Here is a 25,517-nt window from a genome sequence, read left to right as displayed (position 1 = left end):
AAATAAGTCATAATATGAAAACTCAAATAATTTTGTGGCCCATTTTATTCACATTTTAAACAACAATGTTGCCATACCTTTTAGAAAATAAGTGTTGCGTAGCGGCAATCTAGTGGGGACCCACCTATAAACCAGTGTAAGACAACACGGAAAGTTCGTGTGCAATATGCAATTGCATATTGTATAACAGCTGCAATCTGCAATCTAAAAAGAGTAATTGCGAAATCACTGCATCAAAATGATCGAATTTCGTTTTCGTTCTCTTGAACTACGAGTGACACACAATTTGTTGAAATGTTTCGACTGTCGCGTCAGTCTAACTGAGATACACGAATGTGACACGCTCGCAATAGCAAAACTTCTTGGCGTTCTATTGAGAAGAAGTAGAAGTGAAGTTTTCGGGCTAGAGGGAATACAACAATATTTTCAATGCATTCGCAAGTATGGCTATAAAGTTTGAAAGAGCGGGAAGTGGGGCGCCTGCAATGCAGAAATTTTTGCTATTCCATTTCATTGCTTTTAGAACTTTTATCATACATTTGCTCCACTTTGCCGTAAGAGCATAAACACTTTTTTCAACTACTCGACTGAACTGAGCACTGAGGAGCAGAGAAGCAGAACATTTGATGTATTCCCCATCGAGTTCAAAATTGATTTAATCAACTTCGTTCGCTATTTTTGCAATGCACTTTGAAGTGCATGTTATTAAGTGCACGTGTTCAAATGGCATAACATGGACACCCTGTAAAAAATGAATGCATAAAAAGGCATTATTGTTTAAGCATCAAATACTAGGTATATTTGTGAAATTTTTTTAGGATAATTCCTTTATATTTTGTACACATATAACTTTGCAAATACACTAGAATTTTTATAACAACCGGATGAAACGCAAATAGTTATTAAATTATCTTTTATCTGTTGGAAAAATGTATTTACATGCATTCATGAATATTTATGTACGTGATTACAGATGTTAGCTATGCTATCGTATACCAGACTCTCAGTCGACGAACCTTTTTTATACATCTAAAAAGCTATGCACCGACTATCTTTAAAGCTGCCCGTCTTCTGAACCTCTTGTTAACATTTCCTATCCAGTTAACAATACAAGTAACTGTGCAACACGCTAATTAAATCTAGAATTGAAAGCTGATTGCAACATGCCGAAGCTTGAATGCGCTTTCCTTATTATTGTAGGCACCTGAAGAAGCTCTGCTAGAGTGTCTTAAACATATCTTGAAGCTTGACTCTTGTCGCATGTAAGTATTTGTAAATGCACATGTGTTAGTGTGCTTTTGTCCGGAAAGCTCTACACACTACCCATTCCCATTAAAGCAGAGCTTTCAACTGTTATAGCCACAGAATTCACGTATACTGTATGTGAGCTAAGACATGATTAATGTAGTCACATTCACCTTTCTCTTCATTTTATTGATATTGTATCACAGGTAAAATACTCTCTTTAGACTTCAACTTAGCGTACACCAATTATAACTACAAGTTATTTGCTTTGCAAGAGGAAAAACTAGCGTTGACATCGGTTTGGCCCGCTGAACGTCATCATTGGCTCATTATAATTATTTTCAAGCCGAATGTGCTGTGGAGCCAATCGAGAATTGCTGCCGCCTCACTAGTGTCTACCTTTCCTCTCTCTTTCTCTCTCTGTCTCTCTTTCTATTTGTTTATTTTGATCTCTTTCCGCATACTTATCTAAGCAATTCATTCTGTGCTAAATTGTTTTTTCATTTGAAGCCGCGAGTGGCGCATGTGGCAAGGCGTCGCTGCTTGCCACAATTGAAAACTGTAAACTGTATGTTGCTACAATAATCGCAATAATTAAAAGCGCACCAGTGCCACAAATCATGAAAGCGCAGCCCGAGAAAACGTTGCGCGGTAATTGAGGAAAATGTAGAACAATAAGTTGGCCGACAGCTGCCTCTGGTCGCTCCACTCTTGTCATGGTGAAAGGGTTAGCAGCTGCCGCAACTGATAAATAGTCGTAATTAAAATAAATTAGTGCCTTTGTGGATATGAGCTTGCAACAGTGCCACTTGAGAAGAAACGAAAAATAAAATATTTAAAAGAGTTTACATACATTTCTTGTAAAGTTAAACTTAAAAGAAAAAATGTTAGATTGCATTGAAAAATCAGATTCTATTGCTTAAAAGTTATAATTTATCAGCAAGTAAATAAAGCCACGTTAAAACTGAGCTTGGGAAGGAGGTAATCAGAGTTTTTAAATGTCAGGTTAAATTTAATCAAAAGATGTGCCTTTGTATTCAATAGCAAGTTTCTAATAAATTAAGCGAAGCGGCAATTAACTTGAACACTGTTTAAAAGCAGTTTATTTATTAATAAGAGCCACTTTCTTTATATTTTTAGCCAAGGGCTTTTTCATTATCCGTCTTATTTGTGTCTCAATAAAGGTTCTCTGGCTTGTGTAAGCCGCTGGATCTTTAAAAATTTAATTTATTAGCCAACTGTTTCGCGGAAACAATTTTTAATCTGGCTCTTATTAAAACAAATAACTGTCAAGCTTATGGTAAACAAATTTTCGCTTATCTCCAATGCACTGGCGCTCCTCTTTGCCGCAGCTCTTTGCTACTTAACCTTGAGGTTGGCCAAACGGCGTCTCGACCAACGTGACTTTTGCTTAACAACCTGCCTGGACCCCGAGCACAGGCGCGGCGGGGCAGATGCTGGGACGACGAAGGCGGCGACAGTGTCAACTCATCCGGGTGAAACTCATCTGTTTGCTTGGGAACGAGGGGGGGGGGGCACGTTGTGGTAAGAAGTGTTGGCGGGTGGCGGCAGGCAATGTGGTCGCATAAAAAGCTACGTGCCCCACTTTGCCTTTTCTGTAATTTGTTTGCATATGTAACGCCTGTTCGAGTGAAGGCGTGGAGGCGGGGTGACGGGGTGGGCGTGGTAACGTGGGTACGTACGCCGTTCCGGTTTCCTTGTTGTATAATTAAGCCTGCAAAGTCAAGGATTGACTTGCAGATGTGCGAGTTGCTCAAGTAGCTGCGGATATATTTAAGCCACAACAAAAGTGAATGGAACTTTTCTGCCTGACACGCTTATATAAGGACAACAATATCTCAAATGAGCTACTCACTTAAAAAGAAATGTATTTCAATAAATTATCTTACATGCAAAACTTAATGGAATTTCTTAATGGAATTTCTTTCTGTTATCCATATTAATAAATTTACATAATCAATTTTTATTGGTTTTTGACTTGATAAACGTAAATTCCGCAAGTAAGAACGGAAGTGCTCGACTAGCAGCTACCCCGAACGTTTTTCTTCCGAAAAACGCGGCTATCAACATGAATATTTATACTTTATGAGGTCGGAGACGCTTCCTTCTGCCTGTTACATACATTTACTCGAAACCTTTAAGCCATTTTTTTTTTTTTAATTCAGGGTATAAATAAATATATAAATGTATTGTGGAATATTTTGGATATCTATAAATATTCATATTTATTTTAAATATTTCCACATTTTCAATTTTTTATTGTATCCTTTTTGCATTTTCTGTGTAAGCCAAATATAATTTATGCAAACATATTTTAACATATATTAAAAGATGTGCTGGATATAAAAGTGTGTTTTCTTGTTTTTTTAATTAATGTTGCTTCATTCATTTACATTTTACTTGAATCTCCAAAATACACATATTTTTATTTTTACATATTTTCATTGAGTAACAAATTAAAGTAAATAAAAAATATTTTTAACAGATATTAAAATTTTTAAGTTTTAAATGAAGAATATTTGGAATATATTTGTTTATACCTTGTAAAATTCTCATTAGTTTTAGTTATATGTATATATTTTTCACATTAACCTATTAAATTTAAAAAAAAAGTGTATTGCTACTCATCTTTATATTGTTCGCATTTGCATTGTATCAATACCGCAGCTCGTCAAGAACAGCGCAAACTGACGCATCAGCCCCTCAGTGGCGGCAAAAGTATCTGACAGATACAATCTGAGTGGCTGGCAGATACAATGCAACACAATGCATGTAAACGCAGCTGAACACAATGCAATTTTAGTCAGACGGTGATGCATCTACTATTGATATATTTCGGCGTCTATGGGGTAGATACCTCTCACTCTCCCTCCCACCCTCTTTCTCTATCTCTCTGCCCTCCCTTTCGCGCATTCACGCTTGTGCAGTCATTGTATAATTTTTATTACCTTCAGTGGGCAGCACGAGGGGCGTTGTACTTGGTACCGCGGTATCTGCAAGTTGTTTAAATTAGTTCTATTCTTATGCAATTTTCTACGTGGCACCTTTGTGTGGCGCTGCGAATGCCGCGTTGCGCCTTCTTCTCTTCTTCTTGCATTCTTCTGCCGCTGGCTTCTTGCGCTTCTTCTTCTTCTTCTTTTATGCATTGTTAGCTACGGCTTTGGCTCTGGTTTGGTTTGGTCTTGTCCGGACAATGGCATTCGCGCAGTACGAGTACGTTTTGTATCTACATTTATATCAGTATCTATATCTTGTGTTGTGCGAGCTCTGGTAATAGCTCTTTGTGTGTGTATGTGTGTATGTGTGTGCGGATGTATCTGTATGTGTCTATCTGTCTGCGTTTTCATATAATTTGCGCACATTTCGTAACCTGTAATAAACGCAAAATTAGTTTTAGTTTTCTCCACCTCATGCCAGAATTTGAAATTGCGATAATGCACGGCTTAAATTGATTTTATTATGTGTGGACTTGAGGCATTGTTCTCCGAGTACCATGTAATATATACGATTGAATTATTTATTTATTATATGCATATATATTACTATTATTATTATCATTAAGGAATATATAAAATAAATTGTTTTACATAACAAATGAAATAAACACTCCACGTTAGGAAAAAAGATATATAAATTGTTGAAATAAATCCAATTAAATCTTAGCTTTTATTTTGTATCACAGAAAAGAAGACGTAAAGAAGAAGAGGAATTTAATATATATCAAGAAAAAGACAATTTGTAAATATTATTATATTCCAATTTATTTATTTTTTTTGTTTTATTTTATGTGGAGGATTATTTTTGGAACCTTGCGCTTAATTTTATTAAAATTAAAGTCATATTTTATGCTATATATACATGTGGTTATATATTAATTTGTATTTAATTTTAATATGTTCAGTACTCTGTATATTGTGCTCTTTGCTCTTTGCTTTTTGTGCTGGTCAGCTTAAATTAAGCCAATTTAGTTGCTGGCTCCACTTTCCAATTATCCAATGCCTTTCACTCGCCCGCCATTTGTCACAGCGGGCCCCCCACAATGCCCTGCAATTTATTGCCAGCCTCGCTCCAAATAATGCAACGTGCAGCGCGCGCGACGTGCTACCCTTTCGCCAGGTTGCAACTCCATAAACAACTAGCTCCGGTCGCCGCACTTTGGCCGACCAGGCACGAGAGATTCGCCCAGATGCAGATGCTGATGCAGATGCAGATGCAGTCCGTGCATGTGGGCAGTCGGTACGTGCGCATTGAATTCGAAACATTTTTTGCAAGACCTTGCATTTTAAATTTATGATTGTTTTTAATTCATTTGTGGGCGTCATTTGAATTGATGCAACTCGTAATTGCCTTCTGCTGTTTATACTTATGCGAATATTCTTGTGCGGGTTGTGCTGTTATTGAAATCGATTCGTATGCATTGTATAATATTTTATTAACATAATATTATCTGTTCTTTTCTTACAGGTATGTACATCGGTAATCATAAAAAAAGATATTCATACTACTAGAAGCGGCGGAAATCTGTGAAGAAACAAGTAATATATTTTCTAATAATATAGTGCTATGAATGCCCAAAGATTCATTTTTAATAATTTATTTTTAAATAGCATTGGCTAAAATAGAGGTTTATTTAAGCAATCTAGAATTTAAACTGAGTTCTTCTTTTTTCAGTAGCCTGGGTCCTTGGGTCTTTAAGTTTTGTTAGCCTAGAGATTTGAATAACTATATACTATATATATATATATATTTATATACTTATATATACACTTTCCTTCTGCTCTTAATTAAAAGAAGAAAATGATATTTCCAAGCTTAGGCAAAGGTATTATCTTTTTTTTTTTTAATTTTGAATTAAACAGAAGTCATTTTAATCCATATCTAAATCGTTTTATAGACCTCATTAGCATTAGCCCAATAAAAATTCACTCTAGCATATATGCTTAAAATGTTAGAAAAGGCCCCCAATAAATAATAACACTAATTTTTAACAAAAGTGCCTAATTTATTCAATTAAAAGTTTATTCTTGACAAAGTGTAATCTGTAGAATGAATTTAGGCATATCACAATTCTAGTTGTTATCTGGTAAATGTCAAAAACAACTGAAAAATTTATAGTCAAAGATGGTTGAACAAATCGTCAAAGAAAACACGTAAATTCAGATAACATAGAAAATTTTCATTCACTAAGATTAGAGGAAAGACAATATAAATATTTTTTTATAGTCTTTGTTGTAATTCTCAAAGAGTTAAATCCAATATACCTCTCTTGTCCTCCTGACTTGCACAGCTTTTCTTTTAACGAAATTAGTTTAGTTTACTACTTCAGAGTAGCGCAAAAGTTGATATGAGTTTATTAAAACTAAAATAAAAACATTATAAAAAGCTTATTTTTTTATTTGAAAGAAGCTTTGCTTTCTGATAAGTATATCAAATTTGTTATCTCACCGAATATTACGCCCAGTTCACGTACAATTCAAATCGCAGTGGGTAAAAGGCTAGAAAAATGTTGCTGCTCATTTTATAAATAAGTAAATCTCAACCTCTGGGAATGGGCGTGGCACAACAGAGCAAAACGGAAGCGATCTAAGTACACAAGACGAGCTGGCAAATAAAAATTGCAACTTAAGTGAAATGAAGTGTCAAAATGTTGTTGGGTGCGGCAAGGAACCAATTGGCTGCCTCTGCCACGCCCCGCTTAGCCCAGCGATTGCAAGTGGAGCAATTTGGTTAAAAGCTAACAAAGCGACCAAGTGAGAAGAGAGAAAGAGTGAAAGAAAGATTGAGGTGGGGAAGTGTGTAACGTGCCGAGGCCGGGGGCAACACATAAATTGCATTTACATGACAATAAAATGGATGGCAGCTGCATTACCAACCCAGGCGGACATCCCCCGCACCCTCGGTGACACCCAAAAGGTGCGGCATTGGTTATACATATTATTGGATTTTGAATGGCGGCGGCATTATTGTTATTGCCTTGGGCGACATTGAAGTCCCCGTTCCGGCAACAACAGCTGCCGCCGCAGTCCCAGCCCAGGTCTCCGTTCAGGCAGCAGGCAGTCTCCTTTGGGCAAGCATAACTGGTTTTTCTGATACCCTGGCGATGCATTTAATTACCTTTGTGTTGCAGCTTGTAAATAGTTTTAACTAAATTCACTCCCTCGCAAACTTTGGATGTACCAATTAGTTTTGATATTTAATAGCCAATCGAAAAAACTTTTACAATCTGAACAGGAAAACGAACTCAAAGTTTTTCCGAATATTTAATTGGCAATTAACATCAGCTATCTATCAGCTATATGTATTTTAATATTTCATTATTATATACAGAACTGTATAGATGATTTAAATTGAATCTTTATTTTAAAATATTTATAGAGAATTCTTTATTGCATTCCTTTCAATGTTTTTGAAACCTGGACAATATATCTTCAATATGTGTGATATATTCTAAAGCTTTTCAACTATTTCGAACTATTTGAATTTTAACATATACATGTTTTGAAGTGTATCTAAGTTTCGCTCAATTCCAAGTTAACTCGTTATATGTTCACGTATTTTTTTTTTGACTACATTTAATTGCATTTTGGTTGTGCAAGCAAAGAGAAAGGTTTGGCCTGAGCGCAGCCTGAATTTATGTGGGTGACGCATAGTTCAGGCTGAAAGTGTTATGGGCTGCCCATCCGAATGTCACTTAGTCAAGCGACAGCAGGAGGCTGAATAAGACTGCGGAGGCTGCAGCTAGCATTGCACTTGGCTGGCATCTCTTTGCCACTCGAGTATCTTTCACTTTACGCTTTCTTAACTCTGGCCGCAATTCTCGGGCAGCCCAAAAGGCAGCCAGCGAGGCATAATGATGGCGATAAGTCATTAAGTAGCTCAGTCAGCACTAGAAATGCTGAAAAGTCAACAAATGAGCGCAAAGTAGGGGAAACCTTAAGATGCTGCCTCTTGCTTCGCTTGGCCCACGACTGTGACTGGGGAATTTTTTAGGGCTGGCTAACATGATAAGGGCTACTATTTCTTAAAATATATATTTGAACAGTTTTTTGGATTGCTTAAGTTCGTAATAGACAAATATGGTCCCAATGCGATATTAGTTTAGTGTTGAAAAACGATAAAAACTTGTATGTCAGCTTTATTTTCACATAGTTACAGTGTTGCACAACGTATAGTAACTTTCATATTAATTTAATAAATATATTTTAATGTTTATTCTATTTGAATTTTCGGAAATATAATTTAACTTTGATATATTCAAACTCAATATTAAATTCATTGTTATGCAATATTTGTATCTAAAATATCGTTGTAATTAAAGTTTAGAGTACCCCACATAAATTTCAATCGACTATTAGCGTCCGCATCCTATTGATTTCGTCCAAACTATTCTGGGTCAAATTTCGACAAAGTGCAAAATTCAATTACACGCGCATCAAGTCAAGTCAAGTGGATGCAGGAAGCAACGTTTAATGACTTGCGTACTTATATAAAAATAATAGAAGTGAATAGTTTTAAATAGGTAAATTGTTTTAACTAAAACGTACATTGTTCTTTTATCTGCTTTATGCTAGAAAATCAAGCTGAATTTTAATTATTTCTACTCTCGTTAGTCAATCAGCATGTTAATATTTAATCTACATAATATATATTTGTCAAGCAGTTAAAGGAGTAAAGTAATAAACAACTGTCAAGCTGTGAATTATACTTAAACAAGCCTTTGCCAAACAAGGAGAGATCAAATACAAGTCTAAAGAAATCAATTATCAATTAGTACACCTAGATATAATTATGTGATGCCAAAGCTCGTAACTATTCGAGATAGTATCATCAAAGTACTCATTGGCTTGCTCCTATTCTGAGCCAGGCTACCATTCATCTTTCTCCATAAATGTGAGCTGCTCCTTTATGCCTTTGGCTAATTTATGTACTGCTAGCGCCCACAATAAGTCTTTGCTCTATAATAATTTCACATGTCAGCCAAATTGCCTGATACTGGCTGTCTTTCTCGTGGCATCATCAGCTGCCAACCAAAAAAAAAAAAAAAAAAAAAAACCCAACAACAACACTGAGTAAACACACATAGATCCCAGATTCGGTGCGGTTCGGTATGCGTTGGGTAGCCTATCAAAAGCGTGGCCCTAAAGGCTTCATGTCAAATGCACGAACACCATAAATTTCATACGTTGTGCACACAAAAAGAGATGAGGGAAAAAAGTGCAAAGAAAGAGCTGATCTTTGGACAGCACGAAGGACAGATACTCTAGCAGGCAGGTTATTTATTTATACTCAAATATTGGTAAGCGACTTAGTTATCCAAAGTCAAAATGAGTGTTGTATAACGATATATTTGGTTAAATGAGTTATTAGCAGAAATGAAAAAAAAATGGTAGATATTAAAAGATTCATATTTTAAAAAAATATGTAGTTTTTATAGTCGCACGTTTATCCAATTTGAATAAAATGAAAATAAGCTGTTTTAAGCAAAAGAAAAGATATACTTTTTACTGTTTAGTAATGTTGCTGTATTAATTTGTTAAAAAATGTGCATTAAAAATTAGCTGGCCAAGCACAGAAAAAAATCTATTAAATTAAAAACAATTACAATTATGGAAGATACATTTATAGAAGCTACATGGTCATCTGTAGATGTATCCTATCCGTAGATAGACTGTGTCGTCCGATGCTCATCAGAAATATACACTCGACAGCATAATGCGTTATACAATTGTCAAACCCTTGGAAAGGGTATTGAAAATACTGCCGGTAAAATCTCAGCAGACAATAAGAGCGGCGTTTCAATTGTTGCCCTCCCCGTGGGTCGGACCTGGCATCGGTCAAACTCGGCTATGTTCCGGGTGCAGAGCATGGCCCATCCACGCGCTGCTCTGCGGCTGTTGTTGTTTATTTCGTCTGGACGAACGTGCGGGCATTGCCTTGTCATATGTATATTTTCACGTCATTAGAGAGTCGCTTAGTTTGTTATTAATGAAGTTTCCAAGAGGCTTTTGCACCTCGGCTGCTGTTGCTGCCTCCTCAAGGGGGCTTCATGTGTCAAGGCGCCAAAAATAAAATGTTGGAAAAGAAATGCTTGCAGGAAAAACTTGCATTGCTTTATTGCAGCGAACCTGACCTCCCTCGTTCAGTGTATCCGCCGCCCAGTTTTTTTTTTATGTGCGCTTTGTCTATTGTCATTCCCTGACTTTCAGACTTTCCGACTTTCTGCCTTTCTCTTTTGCCACTCAACTTGGTTCGTCGTCGTCGTCGTTGTCGGCGTCGCATCCCCAGTTGACTTTGATTGACATTTGCCGTTGTTTGCATTTACCGGCAATTTTTCACATTGATTTCATTTCGCATTTTGTGTGTGGCCCTCGTTGCCTGCTGTTTACAATTTGAAATTGATCAAACGCTCTGGTACTTTCCAGTAACTCTGACCCAGTTTGGGAATTGCCCTGCCATAGAAAGGCCCGCAAAGTTTCGGTTTAGCTTGGCTCAAGTACTGTAAACTGTTATTAGCGTCACGCAATTTACCATTTTTGTCTATACGCCAGAGTTTATTGCGCTAGTATGCGTGAATTAGGTTTATTCAAGTTCAAGGTGCAATCCACAATGTCATAGAAGCTAGGCCTATGTTAGGGTCTAATGCCCAAAGCGGGGTGTTTAGAACTTGCGTGACTTCAAGTCAAAAATTTAATTTAAAATTATTAAAGCTCTGCTTGCTTTTTCCAATTATAAAATAACTTTCCTTCTGAAATTTCACAACTCACTGTTCTAAATAACTAATTTTATTTTTATTTGGACACATCCAACTCACATTTGTACAGCCAACTGGCGCATTAACAGCAGCTGTCATTACAGAAAACTCACCAAAAAAACCCTTGACCCAAAAGCCAACAATGAGATTGCAAGAGTGGGAGCTCCATACAACACATTGCAATAATGCATTTTACATGTTTTACTAAATTTTGCATGCAACTGCATGATTGGAGCGTATGTGTTTCCCTTTTATGACCTCAGTCCTGTCTTACATGTCATGGGGTAGATAACTAGTTAAAATTACATTCGGACAGCTCCTAAAATGGGGCGAAATGCATTCCTGTTTTTTTCCTTTACCCTTTCACTATTTAATATGGTTCATGTGGAAATTAAGTTTGCCTTTAACTGGAAAAAGTGATTAGCCTGTTGCGGCTATTGTGCGCTGATTCGTATCGCCCCTCGTTGGGCGCCACAGACTTTCATGATACACGTTTTCGACTCTTTCGCCTCTATTTGGAAATTAAATTTAGCTTTTAGTTTTTAGCATGTTTCTGCTAAGTAAAACTTGGGCCAGTTGCAAATATGAAGCACTTTTGTGGAATTTCTATTGTGCGCCCCTACGTTGGGCGCCACAACTTCATTTAGCATTGTCGTTTTTAAAATGTTGCATGCTTGTGGTTCGTTTATTCTCTGTGTTTTCTTTGTTTCTTGTTGCTCGAGTATATTCTGCATTCTGCATATTTTTGGTGGGCGTTACAAAAACGGCTATTACTCAGATATATGGGCCAAGTTCTTATAGAGAGGGAATGCTACGTGTTTGCGATTTGTTTTCGTCAGTCAATTGTTAAATCGATAAATTTCGCGCGTTATTATTAAAGTTTTTATATCTGCTTTCAGTTTGTTGTGGATTTAAAATGTACATTATTTAAATAAATAAAATATGTATAAAAATTTGTTATTAATTAAATTTGAACAATTTATATTCATGCCACTAGTTTTGCGTTAAAAAGTTAATATATTGCGTTTTAAAGTGAATGTAATTTTATTTGTAAACACAATTGATTATTATTTGTTTATATGTGGTAATTGTGTTTATTTATTCGACGGCCACGGGCCAGTTTTGCTACACACACATCATTATACGAATAAATGCTAATTTTTAGGCCAATATAGTCCATCTGTTTTTAATTGTTATTTATGCGCTGCCTGAATTCCATTTAATGTGCGCAATTAGTTTTTATTTAAACAACGTCAGCAGCCTCTGGGTATATGTATGAATATGGTTTTTAACACTTGTTGGTAATAAGTCAAGATGATTTAAAATTGTACAATAATGGCACTGTGAAAAATTATTTGGACATTGTAATATATATGCATACGAGTTAAAAAGCGCATAAAGATTATAAATTTATGAGCACAAAATAAATATAAAAGCATATTTTTATATTCTATATGACTTAAAGAAAATTTTTATTAATGTTTATAAATTGTGTGGTTCAATGAAATCAAGAAAATATCGTTTGGTATAAAAAACATTTTAAATCCTTTTAAAATCAGGCATTTAATAAGATATTTAAAAGATAAACGAAATAAATGTTTATTGGTCAGAATATAACTTTATTCCAATTATTTCATTTATAGGCAAATTGCCAGCCATCAATAGAATACTTAAAATTGATAAAATGCTATCTGATTTTATTAAAAAATAAGATGAAGTGCTATGTTAGACTTATTGTTGACGTGTGTGTGTGTTGGAGTTTGATGTTGTCTAGAATGGCAATTAAAAATTATATTTTAAAAAGAATGCAGGTTGCCGTTAATGCCAACACGAATTCTTTATTGATTTCGTCATCAAATTCGGTTAATTTTCTTGCCTCTTCGGAGGCTAAAAACTAAAATAAATATGAATATATATTTATTAGTAGCATTGCTTATATATTTACCCATTGGTATATGGTATATGTAAGTCCAAATTCGCTGGCTAAGCAAAAACTAACGAATATTCAATTTGTGTGTTTTTGGCTACCCCGCTAGAGACCATCCCCCCTCGTCTTGCTGCTCCATTGCAGTGTTGACCCATTGGCCGACGTTGCGGCACCGCATGAAAAACGCGCTGAAAATCTGTGTTGGCCCCCAAAAACTATCTACGTGTCTGATTCATACAAAGCCGTCACAAATTTTGGACGCGCTTTTTTGTTTTTTGTTTTTTTTCGTATAATTTGTTTGTGTTTTTTGTTTTTTTGCTGCGGCAGTTTGCGGCATTTTGACATAGTTGCCAAGATCAAAAGGCAAACAAAAATTTGCAAGAAAAAAGAACACAAAAAAAAAAAAAAAAAACAACAGCGCAAAGCTATTTAAAAACATAAACTAAAAGCAATCAATAGCGAAAGATACATTTCGAATGTGCTGATGGGGTATTCCTCCAAGCTAAAGATATATACTATATATTTAAAGAATGTTTACAGTTAGCTGAACTAGAACTAACTTTGCGCTGTTTGTTTTATTTTGTTGTTTTTGGGTCAGCTCTAATAAACGCTAATGCCTAATGATTTATCAATATAATGCGCCATAATATGACTAAAAGAGGCACATTTCACACACATATGTAAATGTATATGTACGTGCGTTAGCCACATATTTACATAACTTTTGTGACGGCTCACAAAATCGTATAAAAGCAAAAGTGGTTAAGCTATTTCTGTTGTTTGGCTCACGTGTTGCTTGAGGCCTTGAACCTCGCATATGAACCGATCCACCAATCGATAGACAAAACGCGCCTGGTCATTAGCAGAGCTCTCCACACTTATTTCTATAACACAACCATAACTCATCCGTCTACATATCTATAGATGTCTTTCCTAATGAATGACATACATTTGCGTGACCCAATGGAACATTTCTTGGACGGACACATTTGATAGCATATATGCTGCGAGGGGTTCAGCTTAAACTCATTTTTTATTTTGTTACAATTTGAGGGCAGCTTGGGAGCTTAACAAAGAGACTTATGTACCTGAAGAGAAAAAAAAATTTAAAAGGGTATGAGTAGATAGCATTAAAAAGTCCAACAGATGCCAGAACACTTTTCAAACGCATTTAACCTAAAAAAACTAATTTTATTCGAAAAAAATTAATGGTAGAAGAATTTAAAAGAATTTAAATTTAAGCACGACATTAGGAAAAACAAATAAATTATATTTGTAAAAATGTTAAAACATTTATATCATTATAAGAACTTTACCAACATGGATAAAACTGCTGTAAAAAATTAAATTTAAATTTCTTTTATCAGAATGATATTTGAATACAATTTTGATTTTACTGCAGTCAAAAATCTTAAGGAACCTTTTTCCTAGTAGATTTGTGCCTAAACTCTTGATGACATTAATTATTGTATTAAGAAATCTATTTGCTTATACACCAATACTATTTAAAAGGAAAATTAATTTTTTAAATTTATTTTTTAGACCTTTAATAGCCCCTTGATAGTCTGCGTCTAAAATGTGATAGCTGACAGAAAGCATATTTAAAAGATATTTAGCTATCAAGTGAATGCCTTTTTTCTTATTATTTTTTGTATCTTATCAGAATAGAAAATAATTGATTTTTAGTAACTTTAGTTAACGTTCGGCTGAGACAATCCATAAAATAAACACGAGTCCCTGCCTAGATCTATATGGGTCTAAATAAATAACACAATACGCTATTCCAATAACCTAAGTAATTTATTTTAACTAAAGTTATTTAATTAAATAAAGTAATGAAATTCTGATTGAAATATATATTTTACTAAATTATACATATTTAAAAATGAATAAGAATTTGTTTTAAGATATAAAAGTATGCTAGTGCTGTTTACAGATCATTTCGTAGTCGCGCACTAGAAATATTAACAATCCAATTTGTTAACACAAAGGCAAATGCGAGGTTTTTGCTGGCTTTGTCAGGATATTGGCTGTGCCGCTTTTTACATGGGTAATTAGCATTAAACTGGATTAGCGGTAAAATTTCATGCGTGCAGCTGTTCCCCAATTTTTTTTGGGGCTTTCATGGGTTCGTCTGACATAAGCTGATAATGTTGATTAATTGTCTGCGAGCAGGAGGCGTGTCTGGCCCTTGTGAAAGTGCTGTGGAAATTAAAGCTACAAATTTACGGCCATTCGAATTTCTTTCATTCAATAGTCAAATTGAAGAACAGGCAAGATTTTCCGTATTGTTTGAATTACACATTTAACAGAGTGCATAATTTGGACATTGTTTATTCTAACCAATTTTCAAATTTAATTTTTTTTGTTACTTCGCGTAATTTTGTTGGGTAATTGCGACGCGTGCTGAATTTTTAATTTCTTTTGCTGTGTCTGCCTTTGGCTATTTTAACTCTGTCCACAGGCTTTTTAATTTCATTCTCCTTTTCTCTTTGGCGTGCTTTTTCTTATGTTTTCCGCACTTAAACAAATAATTTTTTGTTTTCTCATGGCTGAAAATTTTCATTGCGCTCTTTCTCGTGAACATATATTATAGCGTTTCCAACATTCGTTTTTTGCTTACTCGCACGCGACAATTATGCATATTTATAAGTATAAATAAGCCAACACACACACAGGAAGCACACACACACATACAAATGGCGAGCGAGCCTTTGGTCAACAGAGCGTATGCGCAATTTGTTGTATATTGCAACAGAGATGAATTGAAATTTTTTACATGACTTTGATGCTAGCCTGAAATATGCAGCAAAAAATTTCTGAAAACTGAATGTACGAAATGTAATATAATTTTATTCGTTGGTTTCAATGGCATCTCCAATATTTGATGTTTTATATAAAATTCAATGAAGTGTGAATTGATTTGTTCTCTATAAGTAAATAATAGTTGTTTACGCCTCAAATGGAATCTATTTAATAATGTGCAATTTAATGTATATTCAATTTGATTTACATATTAATTTTATTTCAATATGTTTACCATGAAATTCAGTTTCTATTATATTTTTGGTATGAAAGATTGATTTGAATATGTGTTCAAGTAACTTCAATAAATTTTGTTAAATAATAAAAGACCAATATGATTACATTTATTATATCATCGTGATTATTTTCAAAGTAACTTTTGCTCTGGCTCTACTAGATAAAAATGTATACCGCAAGGCAATGTAGTTCAAGCATCTTTTGGGTATAATAATTATTTAGCTTATATAACAATATTTATGTATATTTATAGCAACTATTGTATAATAATTACTCAAAAAGCAAACAATCTCAGGTAAATAACTTTCAAAAAGTGAAATTAAAGCAAATATTGTGGGTGCACAAAATATATAAAGGTATATTCATATATGTATATGTGTATATGTTATGTGCTTAAATATTGAGTGGAAGTCGAGTCGGCACTTGGAGCTCACAAAGTGCTCTTGGGCATAAATTAGAAATGAAATGGAATGTAATTAAACATAAATTCAATTCAACCGAAATGCAAAAAAATTGTTGAGCAGCTGTCAAAAATATATATATAATATGCCAAGCATACCCATCAGATGTCAATGTCTAAACATTTATATGAATACTTGTGTTATATACTAATATATATTTTTATAAGATTACATATGATCAGCTTATTGGCAATTTTATGGCCGTAGATTTGGTTGTTAAGCAACAAGGAAGGCTCAGAACGATGGGGATGTTAAATTATTGGGTAATATCTCACTTTACTGTACAAAGTTCGCAAATATAATAAAATGTGTGTACATAAAACCTCGATAATTCATGATGCTTCGGACAGGACTCACAACGAATAAACGAATAATCCGGCTAAACAGATTGTATGCAATACATTTACTGTGAAACACTTAGTTTTGTGGATAATAGAAATAATTGAAGGTGGCTTTTATTCCAGTGAAAAATCTATTCAGTTAATGGAACGATAGATAGGTTCAATTATAACAATTAATAAAAAAAGAACATGGAAGAGAGGGAAAGGTCTATAAAATAAAGTGCTTAGACATATTTGTACACAGAATAATTTGCAAAGCTAATTAAACTATCTAACATATTCTTGTGAAACACATTCATTTTTACTGGCAGAAACTCAAATGTAAATTGGAAGAAGAAAAATTAAAATAGTCCAATTGTATCTAAAACCGCTTACAAAGCTTACACAATTGGCAAATGTGCTGATATTAGAGCTTCAACTTCGATCATCTTTGTTTATTTTACTTTACTTTGTTGCCTTTGGCTGGGTCCCATCGGTTGGCTTATATCAATATGCAAATGACTTTTTGCCTCTTTTTCTTTGGCATTTCAATTTGCTGCGCGTATTTTGCGCAATTCGCTTTGCGGCTTTGTGCAATTTTTTGTATGATTTTAGCTCTTTGCGTATTTCTGCAGCTGTTCTCCACTGTGACTGTTATTGTTAACTGTTACTGTTATTATTTTTGCACGCCTTGTGGCTTTCCCTGTCAACAATTTCAGCAGTCACTTTTTTGCTCTATAAGGAAAGCTAGTATCCAAGTATCTCTCTATTTGCAGGCTACTTTGCACTACTTTATGCATAACTTACTGATGCGAGCACAATATTATCGTTTCTGCTAGAAACGCTTGAAAATTTCATTATATTGTGTCAACAAGCGTATCACGTTTGCACAAAATTTCAATTCAATGACATTCGATTTGTATACCCTCTATTAAAAAACAAGTCACATTAGGTGTATTACACAAAATACTGAGAATTCTATCAGTAAAATTATCGATAGCTTTTCCAGCCTTGAGCTATTATAACAAGTAAGAGGTTCTAGTCGGGAGCTCCCGACAAGGGGATACCCTGAACCCTCTTCTTCCAACATCAAATGCATATATATATTCTATTTTAGAAGCTATATGTCAAGTTTGGTGACTCTAGCTCTTATTATTTACCAAAATTGCCCAAAAAACAGGATATCGATATCGATTTTTATCGATTGCTTGGAAACGGAGTAGGTTATCGATTATCGGAAATAAACTCGATCTGCGCGGGAACTAGGAGCACCTACATCTAAAATTTCAAGTCTCTAGCTCTTATAGGTTCTGAGATCCTTGCGTTCATACATACGGACGGACGGACGGATGGACAGACAGACGGACATGGGTAGATCGACTCGGCTATTGATGCTGATCAAGAATATATATACTTTATGGGGTCGGAGATGCTTCCTTCTGCCTATTACATACATTTGGATTTTGCACAAATACAATATACCCTTATACCCATTTTTAATGGGTTCAGGGTATAAAAACCAAAACGAAGAGAAATTGTTATGCAGTTTAGGATATATATATTTTGAAATTTAAAAAACAAAAACCCCTCAAATCTTTACTTATATGGTATAACAAGCCTCAATAGATATTATTAATATTACTTGGCCCAAAAGATGCTTTTGACTCTTGCGCTTAAAGCCTATTTTTGAACGCATTTCGTGTTTCCGACTATTTGCTTGGCAAATTTGAATATGTATCTCTGTGTCTGTGTATGTGTGTGCACGTCGAGATACATTTATATCTATGAATGTTTGTTTACTGGTTGACAGTTCTACTACAACTACCACAAACTCATTAGTATTGTGGGCTCCGTAGGGGGCTTAACTGCTACAGTTGCAGTTTGCTTTGCTGTGGTTACTGTCGATTATTATGGCGATAATGATGATAACAACGATAATAATAATGATGATGTGATGTGATGAAGAAGCATTGACAATTTGAACGGTTCTGATAATTGAGTGAGCTGCAGATAATATAAACGAACAGTATTAAACCTACTCATTCTTTACAGATGTATAACCAAATGCATCTTGGGAAAATGCTGTCGTTTGTTGTCAGTGCTTTATAAAAGCCAAGTAGCCCAATTAATAATAATAATAACAAAAATTGAAAAGGAGCTATTAAGTTTTAAAGTTTCTTAGACAACAATAATAAAAAAACTTTCAAAAACCTTTAAATTTATTAGTCTTAATTCACTTTTATGAACTGGAAATAATGTTAAAAAATATAATTTAAAGTAGACGTATTTTTTGGCGTTGAAAAGAAACTAATTTTTCATTTTTTATCACATTATAATTAAATGTTTTAAAATCATTGGCATTCATAACTTCACTCATTGTCAAGCATTTAGGAATGGACATTTTATTATTTGGATGATATTTAATAATATTCAAAAATACAATTATCAAATTGGCTAGCTATTATTAAATGCTAATTATGACTCATAGCTGATGAGTTTAATTAAATTTAATTGAATGCCATTTTAAAGTGGGTCCAGCCATTGTTATGGCACAGCGAACTTCACGCTCTATGCGCAACTATTACGCCAGATATAATAGCTGCAAGTGTACTTATCATATTCATAACACTCGCATCTATTTAATTGCAGTCTATCCAATGTGCGTATTGTGCTGCTGGTGCGGGATCCGCGGGGCACCATGCAATCGCGTCGCCATCGCATCTGGTGCGGCGGCAATGAGGATTGCGAGGATCCAGCTCTGGTCTGTCAGGATCTGGTGGATGACTACAAGACGGCCGATAAGCTGCTCAAGGTGTATCCGGGTCGTTTCAGGTGAGTTATCCATTAATTATTTAAACTTTGATTTGAATGCTTCTTAAGCCAATAATAAATGAAATCCTTAATAAACTAATTACAATAAAAACCGTTAGAAATGAGTTTAAGACCGAACATTTAAACATTTTTGGGTTCATTTAGTTTGTTAATCTATTAAATAATTCGTCGTTGACACAGAACGTTGACTGATTTATTTTCTGTTTCCGGACCAGCAAACGATTCAATTGTTTAGCCTATATAAACCATGGATCAATTTAATAAATCAAAAACTAGCAACAATTTGATTATTATTGATAAACAGTTGTCATCATTGTGGCCGAATAGTTTTGGGGGTTTTGATTACCAATATTTGACTAGAGACTTTGTAAAATACACTTTGATTAAACAAATGGACCAAAATTCTCAAAATATGAATACGCATTGGTTTATTTTTTTAGAGGGTGTGTTTGACCAAATCTCGTGACTAGGTACTCAGGCCAACGAGAAATCTTCTTCATCGAGATTTAAAATAGGGTTGGAAGAGACTTCGGGTCGTCCCCGTATATGAAACGTATGCATATTTATTTATTTATTTTCGGTTTACTATTCCTATTGGTATAGAACCTTGCGTTATGAGGATCTGTCGCTGAATCCCTATGATGTGACCCAGGACATTTTACAGTTCTACGGCTTGCCCTTTGATCCCGCCGTCGAGGAGTTTTTGGATACGCACACCAAGGAGAACAAAGGCGGCGTTAGTTCCACATATCGCGATTCCAGATCGGCGCCCTTTCACTGGAAGCAGGATCTACGGGCAGATGAGGTGAGTGCTACTATTATACTATTTGAATGAAATCGGTTTGAATGTTTTTTTTTTATCCTTATTCCTACGACGGACAGATCAAACAAATTCAGGATGTGTGCGTAGAGGCCATGGATCTGTGGGGATACCGTCGCATGGCGAACTTTAGTAATTTTTCCATGCTGCAACAGAGCTTCGATCCGATTGTGCTGCCGCCGCCGTTTACGTGAATCGATTGTGGCTATCGATAACCGATAACGATAACTAATTCTTCTACTTGGTACATTTTGTTGTGATATCGTCGTGTTGAGCGAGCAAAAAAAAAAATAGAAAACAAACAAATTATATAGAGAAAAAATGAAGCATTAACTATGTTAACTGAAAAGCAAGAGTCGATTTATATAGCTGGCACATTATGTTGATTTAATTTTTTTGTTGTTGCTTAACACGCAAAACACACTTACTGAGCAATAGTTAATGATATACCACATACGATATACTATATACACATATATACAATACATATACGTTTACGATAAATGCATAATTTTAGTAATTGGCGAATTTTGTGTAGATCGAATATCACATTTATATACATATATATACATATATATATAAATTTAGGCTTAGCACTTAAGCAAAAAAAATAACTGATAATTTAGAACTTAGTCTAAATAATACATAAAACACGGGCTGGCATTGAACAAAATTAAAAATCCCTATGTAAATTGTTTAGGCAAACAACTTTTGTAATTTTCTGCTTATGGAAACCATAAAAATCAAATGCAATAAAAATAAAATTAAAAAAAAAACGCATAGAAAAAATCCAGTGATTTAGCAATTAAACAAAAGAAAACGTATCAGCAGTAATAAAATTATATTTAGATTATGTTAAACATAAAAACTATAAAAAAAAAATTGTAAACAATTTTGGCTAATAAAATGCGCAATATAAAATAAAAAACAAAACCAAAATTGAAAAATAAATATCAAATTTGAACGCGAATTTTGGCATAGCGAAATAATCGTATTATAGAACGTGAACAAGCAATGAGCACTCGACTCCTAAGCATAAGTTTTAGTGTAAATTATTTGAATAATTAATTGAATAATAATAAATACATACACATTTACGGTTATTTAGTTGTAATTTAATTGTAATTAATGTGTACAATATTTTTTGTCGTTTATAAACTAAGTTGAGCTCGTTTCGAATAAATGTTTCATACAAAGCCCAGCAATGTGCATAATTTAATGCAATTAAGTGAATTTAAAACGAAAACTGTATTATTTGATGAACAAATTTGGCAATATTTGCATAATAAATACAAATAAATAAAACTAATTAGCAATCGAATAAAGAGTAAAACATTTAATATTCCTTATAAATTGTGCGTGTTTTTTCTTTCTTAAAATCAGAGTTCAAGTCCAAATTTGGTCCAATTCTCAATGTTGCAAAACCTTAACGTTGAGCAAACCAAACATTTTAGAAGAGTTTAGTGTATTTTAATAACTTTGTTTACTTGTGAGATGTATATTTTATTTATTATTCAATCGTTTAAATTTTGATTGTATAAGTAAAAAATAATACTATCCTAGGGTCAAAGCTTTAAGAACATAATGGATGATTTTAAATTAGTGAACAAGTGCTTTTAGCAAAAAATTTGTAAAATTCCTTACATTTATATTTTGCTTCAGAATTTAAACTAAGAGTTTCGTGGTTCCAGTATTGAGTGTACACATTATTTATGCCACGACTGTGCTTGCCTCAACCATATGACCGTACCACAAAAAGCTGCATAAGCTTTCGAAGCCAGCAGCAAATTTTGCACGAACCAATTACCGTTTCAGCTTACGATCCAATTTCTGTGGATTTTGTAATATGACAAATGTTTGCTTTTTGTGTAAGTTAGTTAGTGTTTAAATAACATTAATATTTAAACATTATTGTTATATTTGTAAACATTGACATTTTTATTAATATTTGTGACTTGACCAGTTTTCTAATCTGTGTTGTAAGGTCTTTCAAAATACCCATATTCTTCAAAATTTCTCAAAAATCAACTGATTTTAAATTTCAGTTGGATTAAAGTTAAATAATTGCCTATTTCAATGCATTCAATAATAAATATTATAACGTCATTAATTTTTATTTAATGTTACCTTTCATTGGGTTTATTTTGAAACTCAAATCCTAAAGATATAACTTAGAATCAGATATTGTGCTTGAAAATGTTGTTGTTAAACTGACAACTCTAATAAATAAATCATAACTAAAGTCATTGAAAGATGAAATGCAAATTCAAAGTTATGAAAGAGAACAAAATGAATTTAAAATCTTCAAACAAACATTTTATTTCTACTATTAAATGCAAAAAAGATAAAACCATGTTGAAGACAGCCGGCCGAAATTTGCTAAAAATTGAGCTAATTACCAGTTCGATTTTTTGTGTACATTTATTTCTTAATATGTTTTTAGATATTATTTAAGCGCCATTAGTTTGTAAAATATAAATATATAATATTTTCAGACATTTAAAACTATAAGATTTTTTTCAGACTTCAAGTTGGACACCATTACAATAAATTTCAACGAAGTAAGTTTGAATGAAATGCCCACACTTCACACTGCGTATGCGTAATATTTTTTTAATGAGGCACATTTCCATTTTTCTTTTGTTCTATTTGCAGTATGGGATTAGCTTACATTTTAAGCGATTAAATGAAATGTCAAATATGAAATGTAAATGCAGCTGTTAAATGAAATCTGATCGCCAGCTTGGCGAATGACATGGGGATAAACTCATATAAGCACATCACAAAAATAACAAAGAAAAACTAGTTGGATTGAGACAAAAACTGGCCTAAAAACTGACATCAAATGTGCCTGCAACAATTTACCGTTTCTTTTTATTAGTTATCAACCCTCTTGCGGTTGGTAAGCCCGAAAAGGTGACCACAAAATTTAAGCGCCGCCCACCAAATGCGTGTGCGTAGGTTAAGAAGAAGCAACAGCAATAAAAGCAACAACAACACATTCAAATGCCAGCGAATGGCAGGCAACTAGCACAGCTTTAAATCAACACGACCTCGCCGCGCTGACGTCACAGCATACGCTGCTGCGCTGCTTTGTTGCGTGGGCGCGTGGCGAAAGAGCTTTTATTTTAGTCGGGACACGAACCAACGCTGGCCTATGCCGGCTTAGCGCATAGCTTTCATTGAAGGCGCAACAGGAGCGACGAACACCAGTTGAAGTTGAAACAGTCGGCGGCAAGCGAGGCGAACGAACGTTCGGCTGCGGTTCGCGTATAAAACAAGTCGCCTTCGTCGTTGGCGCTGCATTCGTTTCGTGCGCGTCGAACCAGTCAACCCAACCAGCGCTCTCGCCAACTAACGGTTAAAGAACACAGTTTTCAAATAAAATAAAAACAGTTATTTCTGATCGCTCTTTTTGTGCGTTTCGTGAAAGTTAATTGAGGAAAAAAAATAGAAAGAAACAAAAATCTGTTTAAAAAACTCTTTTTCTCGATTATTGTGAACCCTTTAATTGTAAAAGTTTTTGAAGAACTTTTTACGTCAGTCTTTCGAGAGTGTTTTTCAGAGTCAAAGTGTCAGCGAATTTTTGTCTGCACCCAAATCTGACAAATTTCAGTTACAGTTACAATTCCAGTGCTGATAAGGAGATAAAAAAAACACGTTAATCAATTCGCCGCATCGCGCTGTAAACGGTAAACGCGCGTTAAACTAATTTCTATTTAATATATTTGTCGTATTAGCTGGCAAAAAAGAAAAAAACAGAAAGGTGAGTTTGACCTCATTGAAATTTTGATCCGATTTTTAACTATATTTTTGTAAAATATATAAAGATATTTCTCTGTTTATTGTTATACCTTTGGTCACACTTTTTAAAATATTTTTTTAAATTCCGTGAAAAATATAAGAGATTTACCATTTCACCAATTATTTCCAAGAAACATTTATACTGTGTCAAACATGATTTCTTGAAAATCTACTTCTAAGTATTTTGCTCACATTTTAAATTGTGTAGAAAAAGTTGTATTTTTAATATGAAGCTTTATATTATTTGAATTTGTAAACTGAAGCTAAACTAAAATGAAAAAAAAAAACTTTTCAGCTGATTTTCTTAAGCAAAAGTCTTAAATAGTTGCTTAAAAAAAAACTAAACATATTATATAGCCTTCGTAGGTGCAAAGGTTTAAATATGCGTTCTGTTCGCTTATTTCAACGTTCAAGGAATGTACGAAAACTTTCTAACATAGTTCCAAATAATAATATTGCAATGATATAATCACCATAAAGTCTCAATTATTACATATGCTTATGCTTTATTTTTGATCAGTTGAATAAATGAAAAAGCCTGGGCAATATTTGTAAAAAGAAATCGAAAGATCTGAGAGGACCGAAAAAGCACACGGACGGATCAAGAAAAATTTCGGAAAAGAGCCCTAAAAGCAGATATACATTTCCTGAAATAAAATATTTCTAAGGCCATAAAAATCGCTCAGCTTAGATTTCGAAGCCGAAAATCCTTTTTGAGAGTTAGTTGGAAACAAAATTAAATAGCTTTTAAACACGTTTTGCCTTAATACTGCCCCAGCCCCAATATTTGCTATATTTTAAACTCAAATCGAAATAATCAAAAAGTAATCGCAAATGTTAATAATCGCAAAACAATTGTTAAACTTTGATTATAATTGACATTTTGTCTGTCTGTTGTTACTTTTTTTTTTAATGCCAGTTAAATGCCCACATCAAATTTACATTAACGACTTTTAGGCCACGCTCATAAAATATCAATAATTGTCAATCAATTTTTTGTTCTCGTTTGTTTGTCCTCGCACGGCAACCCTTCAGTCTAAAGAGCTCGGGTCCTTGTGTACTTCTCAAACATTTGACTACTTTTAAAAGGAAAATACTTTGTGTTGACTTGTTCTTGTATCCGACTTGTTCGAAAAGTTCTTTGCGCTGAAATAATTCAGACACACGATTAAAGCCTTTTGAAGATTCAAATGCCACGAAAAAATAGAGAATATATTCTTTAATTGGTAATTTATAATATAATTCTTGTGCACCTTTTGATTTAAATACATGGTTAAAGGTTATAGAGAAAATA

At 34.0% G+C, this 25,517-nt stretch overlaps 1 protein-coding gene across 2 annotated transcripts in view; it reads left to right on the top strand.

Annotated features, from left to right (window-relative positions):
• LOC115763405 (carbohydrate sulfotransferase 4) overlaps positions 1–21,218 on the top strand; it is a 39,427-nt gene extending 18,209 nt beyond the window's left edge. Inside the window, exons 2-4 of one of the 2 annotated variants that reach the window (XM_030705956.1) lie at positions 19,417–19,599; positions 20,203–20,404; positions 20,482–21,218. In XM_030705956.1, coding sequence (XP_030561816.1) covers positions 19,417–19,599; positions 20,203–20,404; positions 20,482–20,613 — 517 coding nt within the window. In that variant the 3' untranslated portion in view covers positions 20,614–21,218. Of the gene's footprint in view, positions 1–5,730; positions 5,800–19,416; positions 19,600–20,202; positions 20,405–20,481 lie in introns of those variants that run through there. The other variant, XM_030705957.1, reaches the window with a different exon arrangement.
• The last annotated feature ends 4,299 nt before the right edge of the window (positions 21,219–25,517 follow it).

Source organism: Drosophila novamexicana, unplaced genomic scaffold, assembly GCF_003285875.2.
Source record: "Drosophila novamexicana strain 15010-1031.04,08,12 unplaced genomic scaffold, DnovRS2.1 tig00000739-arrow-arrow-pilon, whole genome shotgun sequence".
NCBI lineage: Eukaryota > Metazoa > Arthropoda > Insecta > Diptera > Drosophilidae > Drosophila > Drosophila novamexicana.
Note: the sequence above shows the minus strand (reverse complement) of the source record. Positions and strands in the feature narration are given on the sequence as shown.